Raw genomic sequence first — 12,963 nt, forward strand, 5'->3', positions numbered from 1 at the left:
CCTCTTCTCTGAGGGAGGCTGTATTGTCACTGCCCAACAGTGTGCTGTTCAGCACCAGACAAGGCTCTGCAGGTCATTTGTTTAGGTTTGTAATAAATGGCAAGGAAATGGTGGAAAGCAAGAAACAACACACATTGTTTAACTTTTCTTTTTTCCCCCTCCTCCAGAAACAAAGTAAAGATAGATTTGGGCTTGAAGGTGATGAGGAATCAACCATGTTGGAAGAATCTGTTTCACCTAAGAAGTGAGTGCATGCAACAGAAGGAAATGGTCTGTTTCTAAGAGCTCCACATGTAGCTGTGGCAGCTTTTTCTAATGAAGTAGTACAGTTATTACTGTTAAAGAATGGTTTTCTACAGAGTATTTCAATAGAAGGCAGTACTGTCCCCAGGCAATTCAGCATGCTCCTAGCTTCATTCAAGGATTGAAGAGCAGATATTTGTCACAAAACTGCCAGTTAGGGCAACGAGCCATGGCACCAGTTTATGCTAACTCAACCCTTGAACAAAGACACTCAGGCTGTAATTCAATTAAAAAAGCTGGGGCAGAGAGGGGGATAATGAAGCAGAGCTGAAACGTTGTAGTATTTTTTCCATCTTCATGTATGATTTACAAGGTTTTAGTTTAGCTTGTGTCTGCTAGTTCCATGGTTTCCAGTAGATTTGACACCTGTCAGTTTAGTTGTATGCAGTGTTATGAGCAGAGCTGGTTTATTTCTTCAGATGTGTGGTGTGCGTAGAGGAAAGGGTTCAGTGCAAGTAGGTCAGGTTATGGTTTTGATCCATTTTTCAGTTATGTTTAACTTACATAGCAAAACACAGAATGTAGAGCTGGCCACACTCGTGAAACGGGATGTCAAATCTTTCTGTGCAGTGAGACAATAGGAACAGATTTGTGACATTATAAGCTGTAACGAGCCACTCAAGTCTTTTCTTGGAACTCTTGAGGGTGGCAGTGTCAGCAGTGTGTATGTGAAAAGTCCATTTGATTTATTGTTAAGCATATGGTTTATATGAGATAGATTTGTTAGGTATTTCATGTGGCCTTATGGGAAATTTCATCTTTTGATGGATCACACATGTTCAGATGTGCTTATTTTGACATGGCCCTTTCCAAACCACTTCCAGAATATGCTGTTAGTTAAGTGCTGTGCAGAGAAGCTGAGAGCTTGTAGTAGATAAATACAAGATTTTTTCATAGTTGAAATCACGTTTTTCCCCCCCCCCTCAGCAGAGTGGTGTTGTTACAGTCTGAATTTCTGTCCACGCTTCTAGCTATTAAAGGCTGAATCATGTTTAAATATGAGCAGTGTATCTGGCAAGCCAGTTCATGACCATGGATGGCAGTAACTTTATTTATTATTCTCCAACCCAGTATCTGGTAGACTGCCAGATTATTTGCAAGTACTGCGTGTGCTTTTGTCTGTATAAAGGGGAAAGAAAGAAAGTTTTTATCCCAATTCTAGGGAGCAAAAGATCTCCACAAGGTTCATGCTTCCATTTTCTGTTCATCAGCCTGTGATACAACTGAAACGAAGCAGTTGTTATGCCATAAACCTTGTTCTGGTTGTGTCTGCCATGTGTCTAGAAGGGGTAAAGCTATTGTATCATGTTTAACAAAACTGCACATTGGCATCTTTCCTTGCTGCCTGCTCATTAGTGCTGTTAAAAACTGATCTGCCAGAAGTCCCAGATTATCTTTTCTCCAATATGTTAGAATGAAAAACCATCAAGTCTTCTAGCTTCTCCAAATGTTGTGCAATGCCATTTAACACCCTAGAAGAAGAAGAAGAGGAGCTGACAGAGGGGATTGGGAGGAGCTCAGTGCTGTTGTGTTGGTGTTTGTCCCCAGGCCCACCATCCTGCAGCAGCAGTTTAACCGGACGGGGAAGGTGGAGCACGGCTCCGTGGCGCTGCCGGCCGTGATGCGCTCCGGCTCCAGCGGCCCCGAGACCTTCAACGTTGGCATCATGCCTTCTCCTCAGCAGCAAGTCACAACTGGCCAGATGCACAGAGGACACATGCCCCCGCTTGTGAGAAACCTCCTTGTTTTGTGTGTGAAACCTGTCTGTGCAGAAAGTCGTCAGAAGCAGAATGTTGTACCCGTTTCTGAGACCAGGAGTCCTGGCTGTAATGTCCTGACTGTTCTACCAAACATAAGTTTTGAGTATACCTTATATGTTTAAGGTGTCACATTTTGACTTATTGCCTCATTTTCTTTAAAGTAGGCTCTTCCAGCCTTTTCTTTACTTCTATGTAGTTAAAACTAGTATTCAGAGGGGAAAAAATATAGGTTTAAAGACTGGCAGAAGTAAGCAATTTTAAGGATAAGGCTTACTTCTAGCTTACCACTAGCTTACCAACTTAGAAATTTTTTATCAGGCCTAAAGCTGATAGTGGGTTTTTTTTCATTTAAATTGAAAGACATTCACAAGCCCTAAACAGCATTTAGAGAATATAATTGATGCTTAAAATCATGACATACTACTAGAAGTGTAGTCTGTGTAGTGAATTGACCTTGGCTGTTTGCCAGATGCCTGCTCAGCAGGCATTCCTACTCCTCAACCAAAGAAGTGTGTATGGAAAATATATAAGATGAAAAAAAGCTTTATATCAGTATAGGTCAAAATAAAGATAGGGACATCATCAGTTGTGTTCATGGGCAAAACAGAATCAGCTGGGAGAAAATGAATTTAATTTATTGTTGATTAAAATACAGTTGGATGGTGAGAAACAGATGAAAACTAAAATCCTTCTGACCCACCCCCTTTTTTTACACAGACTCAACTTCACTCCTTCAGTTTTGACTATTCTACTCCTTGCTCACAAATGGTCAACTTGTAACAGCCCCTCTCTGCTTCTCCTTGCTCCTCATACTTTTCCTCAGCTCCAGCATGTCCTTCCTATGGGCTGCAGCCATTCAGGATAAGCTGGCTCCAGTGGGGGTTCCCTATGAGCTGCAGTTCCCTTCAGGAGAGCCTGTCCCAGCTCTGGGCTCTGTTGTGGCACAGCCCTGCTCCAGCACAGGCTCTCCATGGGCTGCAGTTCCTTTCAGGGAAATATCCACTTGCTGCAGTGTGGGGTTCTCTGTGCTCTGCAGGGTGGATATGGGCTCTCAGCTCCAGCACAGCCCTCTCCACAGACTGCAGAGAAATACCTGCTGTGCTTGGCTCTCTCCCAAAGGCTAAGGAGCCTCAGCTCTGCTGTCCTGAGCATCTCCTCCTCATCCCTGTCAGGCACTGCCATTTGCAAGGCTGTTCTTTGAACTCCCGTTTCCCCTCACTGCCTTTTCTTCCCAGTGTTTTGCCCTTTGTCACCAATGTTTTCCCACAGGTGCCATTGGTGTGGCTGCTGCACTCAGCTGTGTGATGTGCTGGGTCTGTTGGAGCTGTCCAGAACCAGCTGTGCCCAGAGTGGGGCAGCCCCTGGCTAATTCTCCCAGCCTTGCAGCCAAAACTTTGCCACAGATACCCAATACAGAGAGCATCCTGCTCTGCCTAAACCCCTTCAGTTTTCTGATAGCTTATGTATATTGATGACAATCTAGTTTTAGAATCATCCTTGACTGCACTGAGAGGCTGTCCCAGGAAATCAGTAATGATCAGTAATGAAGCCAATTGAATTTTCTGTTGCTCGAATGCAGGTCAATAAGACAGCTCAGTGGGTTTGTGTGTGTCTGTTGGCCATGGTTTGAGCTGAGGAAGCTGAGCACTCTATATGTGTGTGAGAGTACAGCAGAGTGTGAAATAGCATGAGCAGAATCAAGACTCTGAGAAGAGTTTGAGGCTTTGCTTTCTCCTTTGGGAGGAGGCAGCTCTCTGAAATGGCCTGGTGTGGTTGCTGCACTGCTGGCACTCAGGGTCTCTTCTGCACTTGTGACTTGCTGGAAGTGCCCTCTGGAGCACAGCACAGCCATTGCCTCGCTCTGCCTTGCAGACCTCAGCCCAGCAGGCGCTGATGGGGACCATCAACACCAGCATGCACGCGGTCCAGCAGGCACAGGCCGACCTCAGTGAAGTGGATAACCTGCCACCTCTGGGCCAGGACATGGTGAGTTCTTCTGATCCACACAGAAACGAGCCTGAGGCCTTTGGGTTGTTTACAGACCACTTCAGTCGTTGTCCCCAGACCTAAAGTGATATTGACAAAGCTCTTAAGATGGTGTAAAAATGTTGTGCTTTCTGTAAAGAATTCATGTACAGTGATACCCCTCTCTCCAATCAGTCTCCTGAGATCAGATGTAGCAGGCTTCTGGCATAAACCTGCCTGAAATGGTATTGTTTTGTGTGCATATGTACAGTTAAACACAAACTATGGGCAATATTGATGGTGGCACTTACTGCCTTGCAGTGACATGGAAAGAAGGAACAAGATATGATTCTGTTGTTTGTGATCCAGGTTAGGGCAGGAGGATGGAGCCAGAGGGTCACTGCTTATGGGGGACTGTCAGTCAAGAGTGTCTAGCCTTTCTTATGGCATTTAGCTCTAAAGGGCAGCTGCTGAAATGAGAGCATATCTGTCATGAAAGAATCAGCAGAAGAAAATCCTTGCTTTCATGTATCACTTTAAGGGCCTGCTGCCCGTCTTCTGTTTCTCTTCTACAAGTTCACAAAGGAGTGGGGTAGGTACATAGTATCATTGCCTTACAGAACCTGGCTGCAGTCCTTAATTCTCCTTTTCGTTATTGCTCTTCAGGCATCAAGAGTATGGGTTCAGAACAAGGTTGATGAATCAAAACACGAAATACACTCTCAGGTTGATGCAATCACTGCAGGAACTGCATCTGTTGTTAACCTTACAGCAGGTAAATTCCAATGGGAAGGATTTCCTTGTAGTCTCCTAACTGTTTGTCAACCTAAATCAAGTAACACATGAACTCAGTGTGGGGCAGCTGCAGAAAATTTTCTTTAAAGCACACCAACAGCCAAGTGCATTGATGTGTGGAACAAACTTGGTGTCCCTCCCAACACAATTTTTTCTATCTTCAGTTTCTCTAAATGTGTAATAGTCAGTGAAGATAAAATGCACCTTGCTTACCCAACAGAGTAGAGAGTGTTTGCAAGGTTACTACAGGAAAGCATCATTGATCTGGTAGTTGTTAAGGAGAGATTGTTTTTATTGATAGTGGGATTTTCTTCAGCAAATTACAAGTTGAGGGAGCTGTGAGTGGCTTAAAGGAGACAAGACTTTATTACCTTAGGTTCTTTTAGTACTGAAAGAGGCTGAAATGTGGACTTCTCAGAAAATTGCATTGAATGAAGAAAGATTCTATTAGAGGATAGATTATTGCAGAAGAAATTTAGAAATCGGAAAATTTGTAGCAATCTGATGTTTTTAAGTGACACATTACTTAGTAGGCATTGCTTGGCTGTCTTGAAATGCCTCTTTTATCTCTCACCAGAGTGTAGCTTGCTGTAGCTGCCTGTTTCCCTTTTAGCAACTAAAGCCAGTTCCATTCTGATCATTGAAAAACGTTTTCTCTGCAGGGGACCCAGTTGACACTGATTACACTGCTGTGGGATGTGCAATTACAACCATCTCCTCCAACCTCACCGAGATGTCCAAAGGTGTCAAACTGCTTGCTGCTCTCATGGATGACGAAGTTGGAAGTGGAGAAGACCTCCTGAAAGCTGCTCGAACCTTGGCCAGTGCTGTCTCAGACCTGCTGAAGGCTGTGCAACCTACTTCAGGAGAGGTGAGTGTAGGAAAACTTCTCAGGTTGCCTCTTTTTTGGCCATATCACTTGCAGACTAATGCAGAAGTTCCTTGAGGAAATCTAAGGTGCAAGTGAAGCTCATTTTCTTTGAATTAATGCATTTCACTGTTCCCTGTTCCCAGCCTCGCCAGACAGTTCTGACTGCAGCTGGAAGCATTGGACAGGCAAGCGGGGAGCTACTGAGACAGATTGGAGAGAATGAGACAGATGAAAGGTTCCAGGTAATGAGGGGGTTGCTTGTCACTGTCAGACCTGTGCAGTTCTCTAATGAGGAGCATAAAAGCAGGCTGCTCAAGGTGTGGTTAGAAAATGCTGGAGTTTCTCTATGCTAATTGCATCCTTTTTGAAGTTGGTTTTAATGACACAATCACAGAGTGCTGATTTCATAGGAACTCCTACTTCATTCTGTGCATCGTACAGATGCTGCCATGCTTCATGGAGAGCTTTTTGCACTGTATTTCTTCTCATTAAATATAGTGGGTTTGATGTAAGTGTTTGCTGTGTCTGTATATATACATGTAAACTAGAAGCTAATAAAATCTTTTGGTAAACTGAGTAGAAAAAGACTATTATATTACAAACCAAATTTCTTTTAAGATGAATAGTAGTATCAATTACAAAATCATAATGCCTTATGATTTAGCAGTGTTTGCTGTTACCAGTTTAATACTAGTGCTCTTAAATCCTTGTAAAAAATATATGTGAATATTTTCACTGAATGTCAGGGACATGTTTGCACCAGAAGCAAGGGAAGGTACTTTTCAGCAGCAGATAGACCTCTGGAGTGCACTGTCTGCAAGGTGTCTGCTGATACAACTTACAGGCCATTTTTACCACTTCATGTAGCAGTGAATCTGCGACCTTCTCATCTGTATTCCTAGTTGAATATATGTATTACAGCTCTTGGCTAAGAGAAAGAATTTAAGCATTCTTATCTGTGTTGGAGAAAGTGGTTAAGGAAGGGGATGGTTTATCATATCTAAAAGCAAAACGAAAATAGTGGGTTTGATTTTTGAAATGCAGGATTTTTTGCTTGCTGTGACATTGAAATTATAAATAAGTGTATTGGAACTATTTTCTTTATTGGAAAACCAGGTCATTTTAAGAGTAGAGGCATTAGGAAGATTCCGTCCTACTAAAAAACTGAAGTATATGGATGGGATTTTAAGTGGGAAGAAGTTATTTGAACTTAATGACTGCAGGAATTAACACCTGAGTGTGTTTTAATGTCGCAGACTCAGTTTTCCCTTTACTTCACCAGGATGTTCTGATGAGTTTGGCCAAAGCTGTTGCCAACGCTGCTGCCATGTTGGTGCTGAAGGCCAAGAATGTGGCACAGGTGGCCGAGGACACGGTCCTGCAGAACAGAGTCATTGCTGCTGCCACCCAGTGTGCACTCTCCACTTCCCAGCTCGTGGCCTGTGCCAAGGTGAGGCGGTGGTGTCCGTGAAGGGGCAGAGCATCGCGTGCAGGGAGCGCTGCCGTGCGTTCCCGGTGGCCTTGAGAACGGACTCCACGAAATGCAGGCTCTCAGCCTTGTCTGAGAGCTCTGGCTGCTCTCTCCACCAGGTGGTGAGCCCCACCATCAGCTCCCCGGTGTGCCAGGAGCAGCTGATCGAGGCGGGGAAGCTGGTGGACCGCTCGGTGGAGAACTGCGTGCGGGCCTGCCAGGCTGCCACGGACGACGGCGAGCTGCTGAAGCAGGTGAGCGCCGCCGCCGCCGTGGTCAGCCAGGCCCTGAGCGACCTCCTGCAGCACGTGCGGCAGTTCGCCAGCCGCGGGGAGCCCATCGGCCGCTACGACCAGGCCACAGACACCATCATGTGTGTCACCGAGAGCATCTTCAGCTCCATGGGCGACGCTGGTGAGTCCCCGCCTTGCCCGCAGCCACGCCTGCGCCTTGCACGTCCAGAAAGTAAAAAATCCTCCTCCTCTGTTTTCTGCTGTCGTGATGGGTACTGCTCCAGCCCACGATATAAATCAGCAACTGTGGGCCTGAGAGATTTTCAGCCTGCTAGCAGCTGGGAACTTTTTCCCAAGGAAAAATTTCTCAAGGAAGCTTTTTTTCAAAGCAATCTTAGTAAGCAACTATCCTGTCTCAAAGCAGTCTTTTCCTAGTGGTCTAATAGTTCAAATTCGGACTTTTCACCTCCCCGACCTAGGTTTGATTCCTGAAAGAAAACCAGCAAACACCACCTGGAGAAAGACTGTTTTAGGAAAGGATAGTTGTTTACCAGGATTGTTTTGAGAAAAAGTTTTCTTGAGAAATTTTTCCTTGGGAAAAAGTTAGCAGCTGCTAGCAGGCTAAAAATCTGTCATGCACATAGCTGTGTGCTAGATGGAGTAAATATTCAGTGAAAGCCATCAATACCATGCTAAAGGAAGACTGTAATATTTTGTCTGTTTTCTCCTGCTGCTTCACTTCGTGGAATTGTGCAGCAATTTCTCATCTCCAAATAAGAAGACAGGCACCTGGGCAAATCCTTCACAGTGACTGTGCATAGATTTTGTTGTAGGTTTTTTAACTTAGATCTGCTTTTTCTTCTGAGATGTTTCTAAAAAGTGCAGCTTCTAAAACGAGCAACAAAATGATTTTGGCTAAAACCACCTTAATGGTTCTGAGTATTTTCTGACAAAGTTCCCAGTTTATATTAGGCAAAAGATCATTCCCCAGAAACACAGGAAAAAGATGGATAATTTTTACTGAAGGAGTGAAATTTTGGCTGTGATTTGAAAGCAAAATTATTAGTCTTTGCTGGGACAAGAATTTCCTTGAACTGTATTCAAAATTACCCAAAAATACTGATTGTCTGGTTTTGTCTTATTATCTAGATTTCAAATACTACACTTTCTTCTTAATCTCCACTCTAGTGGTTTTTGTCATTTATAGTGGGATCCAAGATCTGTTTATGAAACTTTCAAGTCATAAGTGTATATATATGTGTGTATATGTGTATGTATATGTATATGTGTATATATACATGTGTATATATGTGTGTCATTTTCAAGTGAAAAAATACTTCAGCAAAATGTAACTTTATTTTTGCCCTGTGAAACGATGCTGAGTTTTGAAAGCAAGACTGAGAAGCAGAGAGGAGCAGGTAAAAACGGAGCTGTGAAATGTCTCCCCAGGTGAAATGGTGCGGCAGGCCAGGGTGCTGGCTCAGGCCACCTCGGATCTGGTCAATGCCATGAGGTCTGATGCAGAAGCAGAGATTGACATGGAGAACTCCAAGAAGCTCCTGGCTGCTGCAAAGCTCCTGGCAGATTCCACAGCCCGCATGGTTGAAGCTGCAAAGGTACCAGGAAAATGAATTAGCTTAAAATTGTGAGGCTGTACACAACTAAGAGAGGGGTATGTGGGATTTATGAATAGGATCTGGCTGATGGTAAAGATGGTTTTTCTTATCCTGCAAAAGTTTAGCATTTGATGACTTACCCTAGGTATGTTCCAAAAATGATTTTATTAGTTACCTGGGTATTTTTGGTTTTAAAAGATGTTCTTGCATTGCTTTTGCTTTCCTGTGTGCACAGTGGTCATGACTCAAGCCATGTAGGGCACATACCACCATCCCTGAGCCTGCTGTGGTGCAAATGGAACAACAGAACCACAGCAATCTGGTACTGGAGTCATTACAAAGCAACTCCCCTCTGTCCAAGAAACTTGATTCCTCCACTTGAGGAATCTTGCTTATGATATTCCCCTCCACATCCTTCCCTCCTCATTCTCACAAGAGGCAAATATCACAACTTGTCTTCCTTTTCTGTGCTGGAAACCTGTTTTCAGCTGCTAGGGAGGAATATGTCCTTTCAGTTGTTTCCCAGATCCTGTACTGGAATGATTTTTACAGCAGCAGGGCCAGCCATTCTGCTGGGACTCCAGAAGGCCTGTATGCCTGGCTGCCTATCCTTGGTTTTTCAGTATTTCCTGACTTCAAATTAATCTACTGTGGTATACTTCAAGTTTTGGACTGCAGTTACTGAGAGATGAATTGGGAATTCTAAAAACTGGGTTTTTTGTTTGTTTTTTTTTTTCAAAAACCTATATTCACACAATCACATTATTTCAGATCATAGAGGAAGCAGTTTAAAAAGGCTTTTTTCCCAAGCACCTGAAGTGATATATGGGGCAAATATTCAGCTTTCTTCCTTTAAGTACCAGACATAGACAGTAACAGCCTTCCACTAGAAACAGACTTTAAACTTTGATGTTTTGTGATACTTCAGTGTTCTTCTAACTTTCCTTATGATAATTTAAGGAAAATGAATGCTGATGCAGCAGATGCTGCCTGAACTTAAGTCTTGATGTTCATCCACAATTTCTCTAATCACTTTTGCTCAGACTTATGGTTTTTGCTTGGAAATTTTGTGCAGGGAGCTGCAGCCAATCCTGAGAACGAGGATCAACAGCAGCGCCTGAGGGAAGCAGCAGAGGGACTGCGGGTTGCTACAAATGCTGCTGCACAGAATGCCATCAAGAAGAAAATTGTCAACAGATTAGAGGTTGGAAACCATAGAGTGAAAGTGCTAAGCAGAGAATGACAGTGCTGTAAGCTCAGTTCCAGAGCACAAGGCTTAGAATTAGACATGCCAGTATATCATAACATGGCCCTCAGAAAATGGAGTAAGTTGTATCAGGGATGTGGTAAAGTGGTGTGAGGACTTGACTCAGAAGGCTTTTGATGGTGGCTCAGTCCTAAAATCAAACAGCTGAGCTGAAACAGCTTCATTGCTGTGTCAATTTATCTCTGTTGTGTGCCATTTACACACCATCTCTCAGTGGCTTTACTAGGATATAGAGTTCCATATGAATTTCTGAACAAAGTTAGTTGAATTGCAGCAAATCCACTTAAACTGGGAAATTACTCAGAGTCAAGAAGCAGAAACAGAGGTAAAAAGATACATGCTGTCTAGTGGCCCAGCCAAGAGGGAGAAAGGCAATTTAGTAAAGATAAAATACCATGGAAGTTTGTTTTGTAGGCAAACTTTGATCTTCACATTCTTAACTAAAATGAAGAAAGGACAGATTAAAAAAGGAACTTTTTGTAATTCCTAGTTTGCAAGTGGTTTTTGCATTAATCTGATTCCAATGCCGTACAGTGACCATGTTCCAGAAATACATTTAGTTCCTATATCTGTCTAGAACTAAAAATCAAGAGCACTTAAGGAAATAAAGGCTGATGTCTGTAATTTTCTAACTGCATTCAAGTAAGTTTTATACAAAGAATGCTCTGTATGTTTTGCTGTTACAACATATCCTGCTTTACAAAAGAGTAAAATGTGTAATAAACTTCATGCTTGCTTCTATTTAGTGGTCCAATTAGTGTTGTACAACATGTTGAAGTACCTTGGATAAATTGTTGAATTTTTATTTTTGTTATAGGGAGATGCTGATAATAACATTCATAGATACTTCAAGGAGGCCTTCACCATGCTTTTAGACTCAGAAATATCAGTGTTTTGTACTTCTGTGTCATTTTAGGATCTTTGCTTTTGCCACAGAGCAATCTCAGCAGAAATTGGCTCCCTTGTGTCCTGGGTCAGAGGTATCAATGCAGCCATGTGAAGCACTGTGTGTACTTTGCCTGTTTCCTCTGGCCTTCACAAGGAGCTCATTTAGAACATTTCTGCTATTTCTGACCATTTAGTTCACTTACCTTCCTCCTGCTGAAACCTAAGCTATGAAAGAGTGGGGGCATTGAATGCTTCTAATTCTGCCTTTTTATTTACTGGCACATTAGAGATAGATAACAGCATTCAAATCATTTTCACCTTGAGAGAAGAGCAATGATGGTGTATTGAGGTTTCCTTAAGGCAAATCAAATTAAGGGATAAAATGTATTCATTTGTTGATGTTGTTACTGTCAAAGTTATCTATAGTAATGTGTGTTTCATCCTCTGAATTACTCAGTTTTAACACTGACTTAACTTTCTTTTTCTCCAAAGATTGCAGCTAAACAAGCTGCAGCTGCTGCTACTCAGACTATTGCAGCTTCTCAGAATGCAGCTGTTTCCAACAAGAACACAGCAGCCCACCAGCAGCTTGTGCAGAGCTGCAAGGTAAGCACAGCACAGCCCATGCCAAATAATGCTTGAGCTCTGCTTTATGGGAACTGATGAGGATCTCCTTCTATAATAATGATACAACCTCAAAAGGAGCTTTAAAAAAACCCAAACACACTCTATGTTGGACTCTGAAGAGCCCTCATTTACTGTGTTATCTGTGCATTGCTGTTTGTGGAGCTTTGCCAAGCTGAGCTCCTGTTAGTGCCATGTAACACTTGGCTGTCACACACACCTTAAAAAGGATGCAGAGGTGTGTAGCTGTTCACTAACAACCAATTCACCTGAAGTAAGTACTTTTACTACAAGTTTTGGTACAGATCAGCCAGTGATGGAACATAGAGCTGTGCTGGAAGCACAGAGGGATCCAATTGCTCAGGAATTTGAGATTCTAAGCCTTGGCCATGCATTCAGTGTATGACTGTGGTCTTCAGCAGGGGAGCAGCTTCATGATCATCAAAACATCAAAATGTTGAATGATACGTGCAGTGAAATGGGACTCAGGTCTGTTGTGGGATAAAGGTAGCCTTTGGATTGTCCATAATGAAGGGTGGAGTAGTAATAGTGATTTATACTATAATAGTGTGAAATTCTTATTTAACATCTCAGTTACATAATTGGTTACATAACTAACTGCTGCTCCTGCTATTCTGATGTTCTGCCTCCAAGCAACTGGGATCTTAAATGTCACCCTAAAAACATAAGTGACAGACCTTGCAGTGGGGTTACCATGATTCCTAGCTTGAAGTTAAAGCTGTAAGATCACAGATTTCAAGGTATGCCCAAAGTCAAGCACATTTTTATAGTTCCAAGCTATAGTTCAGTCTGATGAGAAGCTGTTGCCCTTTGTGTTTTTGCCATACTTGCAGAAGACAGAATGCAGAAGGATTTTCTCTTACATCCAAGGGCAGTTATGTGTGGAACAAGAACAAAGCCATTAAAGACAGTATTGTTAAAAAACACATCAACATTCTGCAATTACTTCTTGTCATGGTGCAATCCTAAGAAATGTTGGAATTAAATAAGATAGGTCAAGTACATTTCAGAGTTGGGTTGTAGAGAGCTGCTATTTCAGTAAGAATATTTTTAAAGTGCAACCTGATAACTATTGTTTACTGTTCATTCTAATTTTGTCTTGATGCTCATTTATCAGATAACAGAGAAATTCAATATCTACTTTTGTAC

The 12,963-nt window shown here is 42.6% G+C and overlaps 1 protein-coding gene across 1 annotated transcript in view; it reads left to right on the forward strand.

Annotated features, from left to right (window-relative positions):
* TLN2 (talin 2) overlaps positions 1 to 12,963 on the forward strand; it is a 138,971-nt gene that overhangs the window by 73,939 nt on the left and 52,069 nt on the right. The window contains exons 13-23 of the mRNA XM_066328590.1: positions 168 to 244; positions 1,852 to 2,032; positions 3,936 to 4,049; positions 4,695 to 4,803; positions 5,486 to 5,694; positions 5,838 to 5,936; positions 6,977 to 7,144; positions 7,285 to 7,579; positions 8,848 to 9,014; positions 10,090 to 10,218; positions 11,662 to 11,775. Of these exons, the coding sequence (XP_066184687.1) occupies positions 168 to 244; positions 1,852 to 2,032; positions 3,936 to 4,049; positions 4,695 to 4,803; positions 5,486 to 5,694; positions 5,838 to 5,936; positions 6,977 to 7,144; positions 7,285 to 7,579; positions 8,848 to 9,014; positions 10,090 to 10,218; positions 11,662 to 11,775 (1,662 nt within the window). The remainder of the gene's footprint in view (positions 1 to 167; positions 245 to 1,851; positions 2,033 to 3,935; positions 4,050 to 4,694; positions 4,804 to 5,485; positions 5,695 to 5,837; positions 5,937 to 6,976; positions 7,145 to 7,284; positions 7,580 to 8,847; positions 9,015 to 10,089; positions 10,219 to 11,661; positions 11,776 to 12,963) is intronic.

Source organism: Sylvia atricapilla, chromosome 13 (assembly GCF_009819655.1).
Source record: "Sylvia atricapilla isolate bSylAtr1 chromosome 13, bSylAtr1.pri, whole genome shotgun sequence".
In the NCBI taxonomy this organism is placed as follows: Eukaryota; Metazoa; Chordata; class Aves; order Passeriformes; family Sylviidae; genus Sylvia; species Sylvia atricapilla.